The 16,245-nt window shown below is 37.5% G+C and overlaps 2 protein-coding genes across 2 annotated transcripts; one reads left to right on the forward strand and one right to left on the reverse strand.

Moving 5' to 3' along the window:
* The first annotated feature begins 115 nt into the window (after positions 1-115).
* Positions 116-9,567, forward strand: LOC105700697 (trafficking protein particle complex subunit 10). The gene is made up of 12 exons (XM_012426814.1): positions 116-419; positions 1,152-1,369; positions 1,485-1,678; positions 1,766-1,961; positions 2,051-2,162; positions 2,243-2,430; positions 2,500-2,718; positions 3,122-3,888; positions 4,115-4,781; positions 4,927-5,388; positions 5,860-6,181; positions 6,427-9,567. The coding sequence occupies exons 1-12, from the start codon at positions 341-343 to the stop codon at positions 6,546-6,548; spliced, it is 3,546 nt and encodes a 1,181-aa protein (XP_012282237.1). The 5' UTR covers positions 116-340; the 3' UTR covers positions 6,549-9,567.
* On the reverse strand, positions 9,497-10,546 carry LOC105700698 (H/ACA ribonucleoprotein complex subunit 3). The gene is made up of 4 exons (XM_012426815.2): positions 10,385-10,546; positions 10,121-10,163; positions 9,889-9,987; positions 9,497-9,803 (listed from the first exon to the last, which is right to left on the reverse strand). Exons 1-3 carry the CDS (start codon positions 10,436-10,438, stop codon positions 9,890-9,892), a joined length of 195 nt encoding a protein of 64 aa, XP_012282238.1. The 5' UTR covers positions 10,439-10,546; the 3' UTR covers positions 9,497-9,803; position 9,889.
* Positions 10,547-16,245: the final 5,699 nt, after the last annotated feature.

Here is a 16,245-nt window from a genome sequence, read left to right on the forward strand (position 1 = left end):
GTAGAACAGTGTATGTAGTTCCGAGTATGCGTGTAGAGTGCAGCACCGGCGAATGCAAGGATCGCGCGGACGGTCGACTCTTCTCCGTTCCAACCTCCAAGCCAGCACCTGTCACCCTCGCGGTTGCTCGCGGTTGACGAGGATCTGGGTTGAAGTTGACTGGCTGGTCCTAAATAGTTGTGAAAAATTGGTTAAACCATCACAAGTTGGTGTCAGGTTGTGCCGAACGTCAATCGGACGCGGGTTTGCATTGACAGTCCGGCGGTCGCATTGCGGAGACTGACCAACCACTACGCGAAATTGTAATGATCGCTCGCGGAAGGATTGTAGGTCTCCGGAGATGAATTGCAATGGGAGGCCGCCTCCTGGTGGTGAGCGACAACGAGATATCTCGATGGACGACAAATCGATCATCACCTGTGAGTCTAACAGACTGCACCTCGCGAGTGCCCTTTAACCTCTCATGGGAAATGGCGTTCTTTCTAGTCATTGTTATTGATACGTCCGGCGACCTGTCAATCTCCCGAGCGATACTGCACGTTTCTTCATTTGATCGACATGACCTTCTGGCGCGAGCCCGTTTCTTTCGAATGCAACGTGCGTTACTTTTCGAGGCTGCACTTTCTCTCGAATAACGGGATGCGAATGTCGGATGTATTCGATACGTCACGAGGGCAGCTCTGACTTTAATTGAGAGTATTGGAAACCCTCATTTGATACAGAACTCCCACATTATTATATGTACAAGTTCATATTCTTTTTGCTAAGGGTTTCCTTGACTTTGCCATTTTCCAATGTTTGACATTCCAGACTCCGTTTGAAAATAGTCAACATATTCCATAGTTATTAAAATTCTGGCTAATGTACTCTAAAACGCTTTACATATTGTTAGTTCAATAAGAATAAATAAAAACGTTTTTATACTAGAACTAGTAATTTGTAACACTGACGTATTATTTTACGTATACCAAAATCGGTTTGTAATGAAGAAATTATTGCACTGAGATGGTTAACTGATGGTTCATTGATCTTTTCTTTTAGACATTGTATTGGAATAGTTAATTGCATGCGATATGTTTCAAGTATTTAACAAAGATAAAGCATTAGAAAGATTTGATAGAAGTATTGAATTGATATTGAATTTGATGCAGATGCAGGAGACGAAGAGCTTTTTTCTACATTGGAAAATGCTTTGATTCAAGCTCTGCCTACAGATTCGGTCGAATGGAAGAGGTCGTTTGGTCGGCCAATTAAACATGTGAATCTCGAAGCTGCCTTCGTACCATTTTCCAAAGATGCTTTACCTAAGGAAACTGATTGGCATCTTATCAAGCAGCCCATATTTCATATTTATTGGAGCGAATGTTCTGTAAGCTCACATATTACATTTACTCATATTTATTACTTCTGCATTATTCCCATAATTATAATTAAGAAGAGGACATATAATAATTATTTATTTATATTCAAAACCTTAAAACTAGGATGTTGATGTCTATAAATCGTCAGTTAAAGATGATATAGATGCTTGGATGAAGACATTAGGACGATATCATATCAACGATTGGCTAATTGTTTTGGTGGAGACGTATGATATCAAAAAAAGCAATAAACTCCTTCCTAGAACAACCGTTTTGGATAAAATCCGCAGTGATTTTGCAACAAAACAGGGAGATAGGTGAGTGTGTTAAGCAGATAATCAAGAATCGTTATCCTGTTTTCGAATGTGGCAATTTCTGTATTTTTACACTCGTTACATATACAGATGCTTGTCCATAATAAATCCAATTAAGTCTGAATCTCGTTCTGCCGAATCATGGAGAGGATTGATTGCACGAATACGACATTTAATGTTAACAGCTTACGACAAGACATTGTTACGTTTTGAAGAAGTAATACGGGAACAGAGAGAAAGGAGAAACCAGCCAGGCTGGAACTTTTGCCATTACTTTCTTTTACAAGTATGTTATCCGAACAAATGACTGCAATTTGTACACTTAAAACTACTTAGAATAAAAAGATATGTATAATTATCTGACTTTGTACTTAGGAAGAACTCGCGTTCGTCCTAGAAATGCTAGGTTTATATGACGAAGCACTGGTACAGTACGATGAGTTGGATGCTCTCTTTACACAGTTCGTGCTTAATACCAATGTCGGAGGTACATCCACGTTATCTACGTATTGTACATAATAGATTTAAATTTATTTTCATCTCCTAATGTTACGTACTTATTTTCAGACACGCCTGCATGGTTAAGCTCGTTCTTGACTCCTCTGAATAATTGGGGAGGAGTCATGCTGGATAATAGCGTAGATCAACATTTGAGATTTCTATTAGCTGAGTGTAAAGCTTCCTTGTTGGACCTTAGGAGTTATTTGTTCAGCAGACAATGTGCCATGCTCTTATTTCTTAACAAACCCTGGGAAGTATGTAACGATTCGTTTTGAAAATATTTGTCTTGGTAATATTTTTATCAAAATCATTATCTCATCCAGGTTGCAGAGAGATGTTTATCATTTGTACATAACACCATCAGTGAACTACGTATGCTGGAAGTTCAACATTCCGAAGGGTCTATCGAATGTTGGGCTTTCCTGTGTGCACTCGAAGTACTTCATGCTTGTCAGTTATCTAAACCGAATATCGATAATGGACAACAGCAGGATCTTTGTTCGGTACACACAGCTGGTCTGTGGGCTCTTGCAAGTGAGAAGGTAAACGCAACTATTATCTGAATATTTGTTTGAATTAAGGTGAAGTGAAACACGTCGAGAAATTTGATCGACGTCAGTAAAATGTATTCTTATAAATATCTACGTTGCAAACGTTGATATTTAGAAGAATCTTTTCAACCTCTCAAGCCACGTGTCGAAGTTTCAAACAGTTCGGTCCAATACCCTTAAAAAGTGTCTTATTAGAATCGACTGATTTGAAGGGGGTTTCATATTACCTGAATTCTTCATAATCATACTAATTCATATTATAAAAAATATTAAGCGTCTATATCGTCTTGCGGTTCTTCGTTCAGCCAGTGAAGGCAAGGGCGAGGTACCCGTGTGTAACCGACTGGAATTAATGTGTATCCCGTTAGTACATACTAAGCACGTTTTATTGCAGCTTGGAGCTTTGGGGAAATTATGCGGACTTATGCCTGGTAGCGAGCCAACTAGTGAACAGTTGCATACTGTCGTTTATCTCGTTGCGGGAATGGGAGACTCGGAGCCGCAAGTAGATGGCAAACCAACGCCAACCGATAAGCTTAAAGAGGCGCTGTCATCGAAAGAGGCGTTCATCAAACAATACCTCGAACATGCCGAATTAGCAATGGGTACTTACAAACATGTCGGTCGCATCAGATCGGCCAGATTAATTGGACAAGATCTGGCAAGATTTTACAGCGAATTGGGAGAACATCAGAAATCTGTAGCTTTCCTGTCCGATGCTTTGAAAACATACACCGATGAAGGATGGTATTGTCTAGCTGCGCAGACTCAGTTACAGTTGGCCCAATGCTATAAAATGATGGACGATGTTGAAAAGTATACGAAAATTTGTGCAGCAATTTCTAGCACTGATTCGTTACATGTCACTGTACGTAATACGTATTTCGAAGAGATGCTGGCTAATATGAAGATGTTGTCAAATCCCCAGCCATTGATTACCGATTTTGGGGACTGTTTTACGATACTTAGTATGGAGGTCAATGTTACCGACAAAGTGATTCAAGATTGTATCGTCAGTATCGCTGTCAGTGTAAAAAGTTTACTTCCGAGGCAAGTTAATTGCACCTGCGCGGCCATTTCCGTCGAGGAACTTCAAAAACCCGCGGTACCTTTAAATAAAAGGAAAGGATCGAAGGCTGTGCCAGAACCACAGATTGATTTGTAAGTTCTTTACGAGTCCATTATGAGTTCTCTTAATTGAGAAATAAATATTTATCGAATTGATGTGCCAAATTTTCGCGTTAAGTATTCAGTGGGTTCATTTTTCGCGACTCAAAGTCCGCCGCCACGTAAATTAAGGGAGAGGTGTATTTTAGAGAATTAATTTTTCCCGGTATGTCAATATTTTATACGAACCTCTGACGTCATTCAGCTAACACTGTTGCAGGTTACTGAAATGTACCATCGAAGACCTGAAACCTATCGATCCTTGTTTGCTGCGGTTTCCATTTTACTTACACATAGAGTGCAAACAGGACAAAAGCATCGATCTGGCTTGCGTTTTATGCAAAGACGAGAAACCAATTGTGAAGCGGTCCGACAGCACTAGACATCGGAAACCCTCCGTAAACGTAAAAGGCGACTTCAGTAAAGCATTGACGTGCAATAATTTCATACTGAAGCCTGGCATAAACACGTTCACGTTAACGAGGCTTGTGGATCAGCCAGGATTCTATCGAACCAGTCAATTGTCATTAATTCTCGAGGAGAAACTGGACTTCTTGTCGTCTGTCTTAAATCCTCGATTATGCTATCAAGTTGCCAAAACTCAGCCGACAATTTACTCAAAATGCACCAGAGACCTTTTAGCAGGCCTTGTACAAGACATAGAATTAATCATTTCAAACGGTAGTATAAGAATAACAGAGGATGCCAAATTAAAGTTGAGGACTTCGAGGGGTTTGACGCTTCTCTCGCCGGGAACTGAAAGAAATATGGTTAGAGAATTGGAAGTGCCATTACCGGTGTGCGAACCGTTTCAAACGACTAAGCTGGAATTGAAAGTCTTTGCGGAACTTCCGCCGAAGAAGGACGCATCTTCCCTGGAGCATAAGGTAACGATATTTTTATTTTACAATTACAAGCACGTATGTGCCTTATATTACTTATGGCTTATCACATCACCTTAAGATCATTAATTTAGCACGTATGGGTGGTTGTCCAATTACAAGTTACGTTTACCGATTAATCTCGTTTCAGGTGAACGTTCACTGTCCTTGGAACGCGGAAGAGAGCATGGCGTTACATTTTGGTCCTCCTTTCATGTCAACGATTAAACTCCACACTGCCAAGCAAAGGAAATTCCTTCAGATAATCGTAACCGGCTTAACGTCTCAATTACTACAACTGACCGATCCTCAATTATCGACTAGCACGTCGGTGGATGTCAGCTTCAAAAGCCTGAATCCTGTTGCTGGCCAGAAATTAGTAATCGGAAGCGGAATGAACGTTTCGTTTATGTGGGAACTGGAATTTGGGAAGGATGAAAAGTTTATAATGCCCATCAAGACCGACTTTCGCGTGAAATACTTAGCAATCAGTAATGCAGAAGTCACGGACGAGTTGAGTGCAGAAGATGACCCACTGCACATACACAAGATACAACGAATAGAAGAGGAGAGTCATGTCTACCGATGCAACTTTGACATCTCTGATTACATGGTAAGATGTTACATGTAACGCGATGCACAGATTGCACAATATTCTTAAATTATCGAATGAAAGAACCATTTAGTTTGTTTGTAAACGAAGTAGGGAAAATGCTAAAAAGTATTTAGACGAAAACATAGCTCATCGTTTTAGTTGGGCTGCTCTGTGGATATTTCATCTCGCTATTAAATTCGCATTACTATCATTAATGCAAATTGTAAGTAAATCAAAATGAATCGCTTAGTCATTGAGAACGAAAAAAAAAATACTTGCATGGTTTCTACACGTATGATATATCGCGGTATTGATCGATCAATATAGCTCGATATAGCTGGTTTATGCCGTCTTCAATGCTATTTACACAGTGTGGCCCTTTATACGTGCTAACATGTGTGTATCGAGGCACGCTTACGATGCGCGCGATGAAGGACCATCTGATGATTGTTTATGTTAAAAATCGCAAGTCTGATCAACTTTTTTCAGACTCTATTCACAGTGTCGTCCAGAGTCGAAGCAGGTGGAAGCAGCGGAGAGTTTTGTCGTGCCGGTAGCATGTGCCACCTTTGTCTTACAGTGACACGCATGTTACCCAGCCCAAATTTGACCCCTCCACCTCAGCTTATGTATGAGGTTTTGGCTGATCAAACCATGTGGGCTGTTTGTGGACGTACCGCAGGCATTATATCTCTGGAGACGCAGGAGAAACAAAGTGTTACTTTAGACGTGATGCCTATTACGAGTGGTTACTTGCCTCTTCCGATTGTTAGATTGTCTCGATACATCCCAGCGGCAGAATTAAAAAACGGTATGTCCACATCTCTGCAGCCGATGTACTGTATTTCTAGGTTATATGTGAAATGTATAAGCACCTATAAATTTTCACACGTGAGCGCCAAAATATCGATAACTAAAAGGTTAAAATAACTGTTTCACGTATCGAGCAGTAGAAATGTTTTATTACAGCTGGAATCTGTTAATACCTCGGTTTAAGCAAATAAATATAATTCAATTTATTAAATAAGTATTAACCAAGATTTTGAATCCTTTCAGACATCACGAGGAAAAATGAGATATTGTCTGGTCCAAAACTTGAACCATTTAGTCCAGGACAAGTGTACAATGCAAGTAAAGCTCAACAAGTTCATGTATTACCAGCTGTGCCCTCGGAATAAATTCTAGATTATCACTTTCGAAACATTTGGTGGAATATATGGTAAACCAATGGTAAAAGGTCACTTCGGAAAAGGGTAGATTGGTGTAAACGTACTGGTTACGGTTCATTGGTTGTAACCTAAAAATGGAAAAGTTACGTTTACTCAAAACTTGTACACGATTGTTCTGTTCTGCAATTACTTGTTTTAACTTTTTTTATACCAAACTGCTGCATTTTGACTTTAAAAGATTAGTTAATGTATATTCTGTCGATAAAAAGAATCAAATTATGATACGTCAGTAATTATATAATGTATATAAACGAAGAGGTCAAAATAATTACAAGTATGTTTATTCATTGGGAAATGATCTTGTGAAATCTTTTTATTTTTGCTAGTTCTATTATACGGGTCAATATGTGTTACTATGAATGTACATATGTAACTAACAAGTAGGCTATATTTTAATATGTTAAAGAAAAGTTCGTTCGTAAAGCTAGATTATCCATGTTGTACTAAAATTGTAATGTTTATCATTACGGGTACATTGAGTTACATAACCTATACTAACAATTTCAACAATTATATTACCAGAATTGATGCAAGCAGAAATTAGATCAGTGAAAATGATGTTAATTGGACTTTTAATAGGTGTGATCAAAGGCAAATGTATACGTTACTTTTAAAAACAACACCCACATTTGATAAACATTTCGGTATAATTATTTCAAGTCTTTATCCACTGATTTACATAGATTTATGGAAATAATACTTTTCGAAACTATACTTCGTACTTACAAAATCTACCATTTTCGCGAGAATACCATTGAGATATTCCATTGCCTTTCAAAAATTAGTTCTGTGATGTACGTATAAATAATAATACACAAAGTAGCCTCTGAAGTATTAATTTGCATCTTCATGCATCTTTCAAGTCTGTAGGTATCAAATTTGTAAAGTCATAGCTTAAATTTTGTACGGAAAATCGTTGTACGAGTTGTAAATAAATAACAAGCGTTTATGGTATCTAATCTACTATGCAGTAATTAAATCAAAAGTACAACATACTTTTTACGTACCAGACAGACTCAAGTTAGGCATTTGCTTAAATAAAAACCTCAATTATATTATTTAGAGAAAGAACAGTGGGAAATTTTCATATTTTGAATCTGTAATCTCTTACTTAATACTTTCTAGTGACTGAAGCATAGTTAACTACAGTTGATATGCAACTTGAAAACATCACTGTTTAGACGACTGAATTTTTTTTTAGTTTCTTCTGTAAATAGCGTTGAATACAGTAAGACTCGATTTAATCGAACTTCGTAAATATGTCGACACTGAGAGTAATGAAATCAATTAATTCAAACAGTCATTCTCATATGATTTAAGCGTAAAGCACGGAGTGCATGATGTGTTTCACTGTGAATTATGTGTTTCAAGGGAAAATATGAATATAATATAAAATCAGATATTTGTCGAGTACCAACAAATCTGTATATATGTGCTATATGTATGATATACATTAATAGAGAATTTTCCTATGAATGGTAATGTTCCAGATAAAATAACATTCATTGTTATATAGAGTTATGCCATGGATCCATATTTCAGTAAATGACATGCTTTTTAAGTGGTTTCATTAATTTAACGAAAACGTAATTGTAAAGAGAGACTTCATGGTTATATCAAACACATTACATACGGATGTGATTATTACGTTTTTTTCAACATTTTTTCTAATGTAACGCATTAAATACTCAAACTCACTGTTTAATGTCACTGCAGCGGTACACTAATTTGTCGTAGGAATGGAATCTTATTTTAAAGAAACTTGTTATTCCTTAGAAGTTGTCCTTAAGACTCGAGTATAAGACGGAAATTAAATTATAATTAAAAAATATAAAGATACTGCGTCGGTATGGATTTAATGAAATTCATTCGTCGTGTCATCCTAAGGAGGACTACGTTGTTTTATCCTCTAGTAATCACCATGTGTTATAAATATATAGTATTATGCAGAGGAATGTATCCAAACTTATATATAATTGCTCTTTGAAAATATATTTGCAGTGACGCATCACAATCGTTACATTTGAAGCAAGTGTACTGTTCTGAAAAAATAGAATCTACAAAATTTATTTATACTCGTATAAGTACTTCATAGAGTAGGCTGTTGGGCTATATTCATAGTGGACAGATTGCATTGTGTTCTGCGTGCTTGAACAATGAGACTGTACTCTGAAAAAGAGTAACTAACTTTGGAATATGAATACCAAGCACATACCATAAATAAACTATGTACAGTAAATTCTGTATTCTTGTATGTGGAGAAGTGTACATTGTATTAACATATTACATACAAATAGTCACGTGATATTATAATGTAAAAACGTGCCTTCAGAATATAACAATTAAACATTTAAGGTAACCGTATAGAATATAAACATACAAATGTATGAATTTTAATTTGAATATCGACAACTAATTGCTTTCTTTAAAGCTTTGGAATTCTGAGCATTTGTATAAAGTTTAGCGAATACATGCTTTAAAAGCAACATTACGTTAATTAATTACATTTCTTTACTAATTTCACCACAAGCAAAACTATGAATACAGCTCTTCAGAAACGAAACTTGTTAGCGAATTAATCTATCTATTTAAAACCTACGCAAGGTATACGTGCTGCCAATATTTAGGTTCGTTCAGTTGCTCTGTACATGTATAGACTATAAATATAAATACAGGGCACATTAGGTTTATTAGTCATTACAGGGAAGAAATTGCAACTCATGACATTTCAATGAATTAATGATATTAGAATTGGTTATCGCTCAGACTTTTAAATATTCGTTTTATTATTGCAGAGTTTACTAAGTTTTTGAGAAAAGCTTCTTCAACTTGTATTGTTATATATTTTAAGAAATGCATTACTTGGCTGAAATAAGTTAAAACTTGTATGTACTATGTAGATGGTTGAAATGTAAGTTTTATTTTTTATATGTATCGAAGAGCTGTAAATAAATCCCATTCATATTGAGTATAATTGGTTAATTCTATTACTATTCCTATATGTAATGGCTTCGACGGGAACAATGTATGCAACGGATCTCTCTGTTGTCAAAGGCAGGAGGTATCTCGAAGAGGAAATAGTGGGTGTACCGAGTTGAATTACCTCTTTCCATCATAATCAAATTAATGATATCTCTTGTCCAATGTAATCTGCATGTTCGCTTTAACATTTGTATATCTGTTAATTCTGGTTTTGATGTTTAACTGAAAATAAAACACAAACAGAATAAGAAAACATTATCTATATATCTAAAGTATTTATGGGCAATATACAATCATTGCAAATTACCTTAGTAAGAAGGCATTGGTTGTTGCGTAAGTAATAGTCCAAACCGTCTCTTTATAATTATGCGCTCCCTTGAATATTTATCTTCTGGTGAAAATCTTGCTAAAAAAATATTCAACATTTAAACATTTAGAGACTATTAAACTAATTAATTAGTACTTTTTAACATAGAACAAACTTAATTAATTGAAACAGTTTTAATATCTATTACAGAAACAGGACCGAACATAATTACCAGGATGGGCTGTGAATGTAGGCTTTCCAGAAGGATCAAATTTCTGCAAAATATCAGTATTATCAATGACATTACCCCTTCATTGTTAAGAAAATATTTTGTTCACAAATTTTAAAAATCATACAGTCACGCACTTATCGCAACAAGCAGATTAACAAAACCAAAAACCACGTGGAAGTTGATCACAACAATAAACACTACACTCATGATACCGCTTTTTTCTTTTTAAGACTTATAAAAGTATAACAAATCTTCCAAAATTACCTTCAAAGTGTATACACGATCACCGTTTTCATCCATATAATACATGAGATACATTTTGAGCCGATAACGTGATACTGACAAGAAACAGTAATTTACAATAATTTAGAGTATAACCGTATAACCTTACTTTGCCGGAATGTTACTGACGTCCGTTACGGCGCCATCTGTTGCCACTTTCCCGATACATGATTTCGCGCTTTTTTCAAACCGAATAACTTTTCTGATTTCATAAATCTTATCGTTACAACGAGTTGCACGTTTCACCACATTTTAACAGCGGATTAATTTCCATTAACTTCCGTTTAGATTGACCAGCCAAATTCGACCGTTTAGCTTCAGTTAATCGAACTTCAACCTAAAACTGCACCAATGTAAGAAAAACATGGATTATATTGAGGATGTATTAACATCTTCTTATGACGAAACGGATGAAGACGTTTTTAATTTTATTTACAATTTCTTAATGAACAAAGTACGCTTGAAAATATTTTATATTAATTCTTAACTAAACAACTTTACTTCTCACCTTAAGGTGATACGAAAGTGTGACATATGCGTACCAAAAAGTCAAAATATAGATAAAACTTTTCTTCAAACTTGGTGCACCGAATTATCCGAAACTTTAACACGTGATTACGGCGGCTCTACGGAAGAGCACGCTGCTCATGAAATTTCATATTTCGAACAAAATTTTCCATTTACTTCGGACAAGAACGAAAAAAATATATTTATTTTATAGAAAACTGAAATGTCACGGGCAGCGTCTTCTTCCTTAGAGCCTCCTAACCACGTGTTAAAGTTTCAGATAATCCGGTGCACCCAGTTTGGAGAAAATTTGTATAAATATGTTGATTTTTTGGTACGCGCATATCACGCTTTCGTATCACTTTAAGAAGACTAGGATGCGTTTCGCTCATTATCGCGCGCGTGCCGCGATAGAGCGCGCGCGGCGCGTGCAGCGCGCGTAGGTGTCGCGGCGATCCGTAAGAGCAGCGCACGAAGCGCGTGTAGTGCGCGCAGCACGCGTGGGCGGTCCTGCGGGAGCAGCGCACGAAGCGCGCGTAGGTGTTGCGGGGCCTCGGGCCCGCACCGACTGCGGCTAGGTACTCGTCGGGGAGCCGCGTGTCATTTCCGTTGACAGCGAATCGTTGTCAGCTGGTCGAGGTGGTCGGCCGCGCGCATCCGACGGACCGACGGAGCATCGCGCGCTCTCGACAATCGTCGCGCGAGTGCCCGACCTTCCGTATGAACTCCGGACTCGGGTTCGAGCGATTTCACGAGCGCCGATCGACCAGGGCCCGAGGCTGGATGAACCGGTGAACATGAGGAAGCTCTAAAGGTATCGGATTTCCCGCGTGTCGTTCGATTTATTGGATAGTTCGGACGAGGAAACGGCAAATGCACTCCGAGCTCGTATTTTCCGAAATCACGGTTTCATCCCTCCCCTTCGCGGGTTTCGAGCTGTTATTCGTTCGATCTTCATTCTTCGGCTCTGCATCGAAAAAATGTAGACTAGACCGTTAAAAGGAATGGCTTTACGGAAGTTTTATTCAGACATGGTATAATAAGTTTATGATATATTTGCAAAAAATTTATAGAATTTATAGAATAGAATTAAGTTCAGTACATAAGGGTATGAATGCAGTTTCACAATGGTTTAACGTGATGTCATAGGATTATAAGTTCATTTAGAAATTTGTAATGATGTACTAATGGTGCATGAATATTATGAATATTTTTAATAGGATAGATCATGGAATACGGTCTTTAGGCCAGATAAAACCAAATATGATAGCTGGATCGAAATACCAGGAATCATTCGACACCTACTGTTTACTATGATCACAATTTAACGGGAAATTCAATCGAGGTCGAAGGAGGCAATTCATGCGCGTTCAATTTCGTAATGAAGGTGGCGGGATTTACGTAGCGGAAACCACGACGTAATTGGATAAATCGACTTGAGCCGTTGTGGCGGCTTTTCAATTTTACTAATTAAGGGAGAGTAACTATCCGGGGGATTCAGCCGAGCCATTTCGGAAATCCTGCGAAATGGGTAATGCAAATATCAAACGAGCAAGCATACGAATTGGGATGAAAAATCGGAGGATTAAGGAATAATCGGATTGAACCGGATTAAAATGGTGATTACTCGTAACGAAAGAGATGAGTTCCAAAGTTAGCTTAACCCCTTGTAATAATTTCACTTCGCATCGACGTTTGAATTTAATTAAACCGAATGAAGAGTTACCGGGAATGGAGGAACTTCTAAGTTGGAAATGTAGGACTTTAAACGTAAATAAAACATTCTCGAGTTTCTCATGGTAAGTGAAAAAAAATGTAAGTCCCGACTCTACATTGTTAAAAGAAATATTGTACTTTAATAACGTTTCATTGGAAGTTTTATTCAAACATTGGGTATTAGTTTTATAACACTTACTTATATATTTTATACACATATGTCATAAATTTAGTACGTGAGCGTTTTAAATTTTTTACACAATTTCATGAACTTATAAAGTGATATACGATGCTTATTTAGAAATTTGTAAGAAATGTTTCCTAATTCACTCTGATAAGACCAAGCTTATAACTTTACTACAATCTTATATTATAAAAGCGTATGGGTTTTATGAATATTTTTAATAATGTACTTTGTTTCTGGGTTCGTTAGATGCAGAGAAGAAAAATCCGGTGGGTCGTAGAAATTTCCGAAGATCCACTGCCATGCGAGTCGGTCGAAGAACAGATCTCCGTTATCAAAGGTAATATTTTTGTGACAATGTTGAAAAATATTCATGATGCAGCAGAACGGCAGGCAAATATTAGTTCCCAAGGACTTCTCGGCACGTCTTGAAATTGGATTGCACGATTAGTTTATAATTACGTAATTACAAATACACGATGAGCTAGGACAGGCTGCTCATCGCGTGACTGTCTTGTTTAGTCATTTGTATAAATAGAAGCGATCGCCACCATTTGCATATGGGCATTCTACTTTTGCATTATCGAACCCAGGTAGTACAGACGTTACGAAAACTCCGTGCAACTGTTTTTCCGGAATTCTACAAACACCGTTGATGCGACTTTTTAATTGCTTATCATACTTACAGATACCCTGACCATGATAATTTATCATGCCGGTTAACACGATAAGTATAGTGGGGAGAATATAGTGAGAACAATTGTTTCCTTAGTAGCACAAAATATTTGTCTACATTTTGTAAATATTCAGTAGACACGAAATATTTGCGAAACATTTACTTTAGAATATTATTTGTATAATATTAACTCCACTTGTTTTCGTAATGTTTTCCTTATAGACATGCAAAACATTTCGTTTCATTTTAATATAAGTATTTTTTAAATATTATTTGCCGAATACATTGTAAAGGCTTTAAAAATATTTAAAATCGAAATCACACGTTTTGCTACTATACAGAATCGGATCAGATTTCCACGCAAGAAAGGCGTAAGTTAGTGCAGAGCAGACGAGACATTTGGTTATATGTTTGTTCAAAGTAACTTATATTCATGTCCTGTCGCTTTTAAATAAGATAAATCAAAACTGTTATCGGAATGCTCTTAACGTAAAGCGCATGTTATCGGCCCTGCTCCTCCTCTGCCTTCTCCAGTAATAGCACCATTCGTTTACAACTCGGATGATTCAGGGAGCTCGGCCTCAAAACTCATTCTCTTAATCGAAGATCACCAATGCAATTTTCCGGAACATTTATGAATTTTTTATATATACCCCAGTCGCACAGAATAATTTCTAAACATTTGTTAAAAAGCTCCTAGGGTTGTATCATCTTATAGTGTATAATTAACTGTCAAAATGCATTGACTCGATCGTAGATTCCTTTTTTTACCGGTATTTTGTTTTCGCAGGAGACAGGTGTCTTGATTCACCGCGTAGAAACATCATGAATCAGTTTGCTTGAAATAAATTGCAATGAATTCCCAGCCTGGACGGGGCGATAACTTCTATTGAAAATTGGACAAAAGCGAGTTCTTCGGATCTTTTGAGATTGAAAAAAAAATGTTGTCGGAGGATTCGCAGGTTGGGAAAGTATTCCGATGTTGATTCCGCGTTGCACGGCTCTCAAGGCTGCGCAGCGATTCGCCAATTCTCCCCGTACGGTGCGCTCAGGTATATATGCGATATTCAGTATCCTTTTACCTTCCTGCTTCGTTCTACATTCCTGGTGTCAGCTGGAGTCCCGAACTCCGTTGGAATGGCCGAGAATCCTTTTCCTTTGAGCGAAATCGTTAATGAACTTGTTTCCTCGGTGTCTTGGCGACACGTCGAGGCGCCTTTTCCGAGTATCGTTGCTCCGCGATTCGTTTTCACACAATTATACGCTATTGCGTGTAGATCCTCGCAAGTACGTCTTGATACTTTCCTACGTGCGTTATCCTTCCGCAGGATATGCTCGGTAAGCAGGTCTTTAGAAGTAGCCAACTGGTCGTTCTTGCAATCTGGCACGACTAGACTAAACCCTAGTAACACAAAATAATTCTCATATATTTTCTATACATTTAACGAATATCGTACATTTTGTAAACGTATATAATTACGCGTTTATTTTTAATTTAAGGTGATATGAAAGGGTTATTACACAAAACGTCAAAATATTTATTAAACTTATCTCCAGACTGGATGCATCGAATCATTTGAAACTTCAGCACGTGGTTATGGAGGCCCTAGGGAAGAACGTGGTGCTTATGAAATTTAATTTAAAAAAAAAAGTATGTATTTCTGGTTCTAGTCTAGGATAAATAAAAAAAAATGTTATTAAAAATGAAAATTCACGAACACCACGTTCCTTCTTAGGACCTCCATCATCACGTGCTGACGTTTCAAATGATTCGGTACACTCAGTTTGGAGGAAACTTTTATAAATATTTTGATTTTTTGGTATGTATATATCACACTTTCATATCACCTTAATAGCGAAAGGAAATTAAAGGAGGAGCCAATCATTTCGACGGAAGATGAAAGTGGCTCCTGTGATCTGGATTTAGTGCGTCGGCGCGTACTTGCGAAGAGCCTTGCGCCGATCTCGAATGGGCTGAGGCGTCGCGACGCCTCGCAGTGCCGCGACGTACGGCGTCGCGAAAGGGCGCGTTTGCTTTCGCCAAAGGCGTTCTATCGGGCATGATTCACGCTTGAGCATGACACGCGGCATACTACACCTTAAAAAATGAAAACCGTACAAAACTTAATAATCGAATCGTTAATCTACACCGCGCGTTAACCGATAAAGGCAAATCTCGACAGAGATAAGACGGAACGTGTCGTGATTTAATTGTAAGCGCTGGCAGGCTGCCAGAATCTTTTCGTTGGATCTATCATCGGATCTTTAGAGTTAATCACCTGTAGTTTAAGAAAAATTGTAGGAGGAACATTGTATTAATATTCCTCGAATTGATAATGCGTCATTTTATGGATCTTATAGGCGAGATTTGTTCCCTTTTGCGAATGTTAATCGAGTCGATGGGTGACGGTTGTCTTGTGATTTTATTTAAATGTCCGACGATCTGACGTTGAATCCATGCCAAGAGTTCCGGAAATATACCGTGGAAAAATACGGAATTATTGGGGGAGGATCGAGGGGAATTTTGTTTCAGAACTGGGGACGTTACTTCGAGTGACGGGGTGTACACTGTTAGGAATATTCATAAACTTCATGCCCTTTTAGTACGTAAGGTTGCAGTAGAATTATAAATTTAAGGTCATAAATGTGAATTAGAATATATTACACATTTCTAAATAAAGAAATAATTTAATGATATTTTATCATTTTGTGAGGTTACGTGGGAAAATTAATACACTTCCCTAGTAGCATAGAATAAAT

This window comes from Orussus abietinus, unplaced genomic scaffold (assembly GCF_000612105.2).
Source record: "Orussus abietinus isolate OABI.00-Male unplaced genomic scaffold, Oabi_2.0 scaffold139, whole genome shotgun sequence".
Lineage (NCBI taxonomy): Eukaryota > Metazoa > Arthropoda > Insecta > Hymenoptera > Orussidae > Orussus > Orussus abietinus.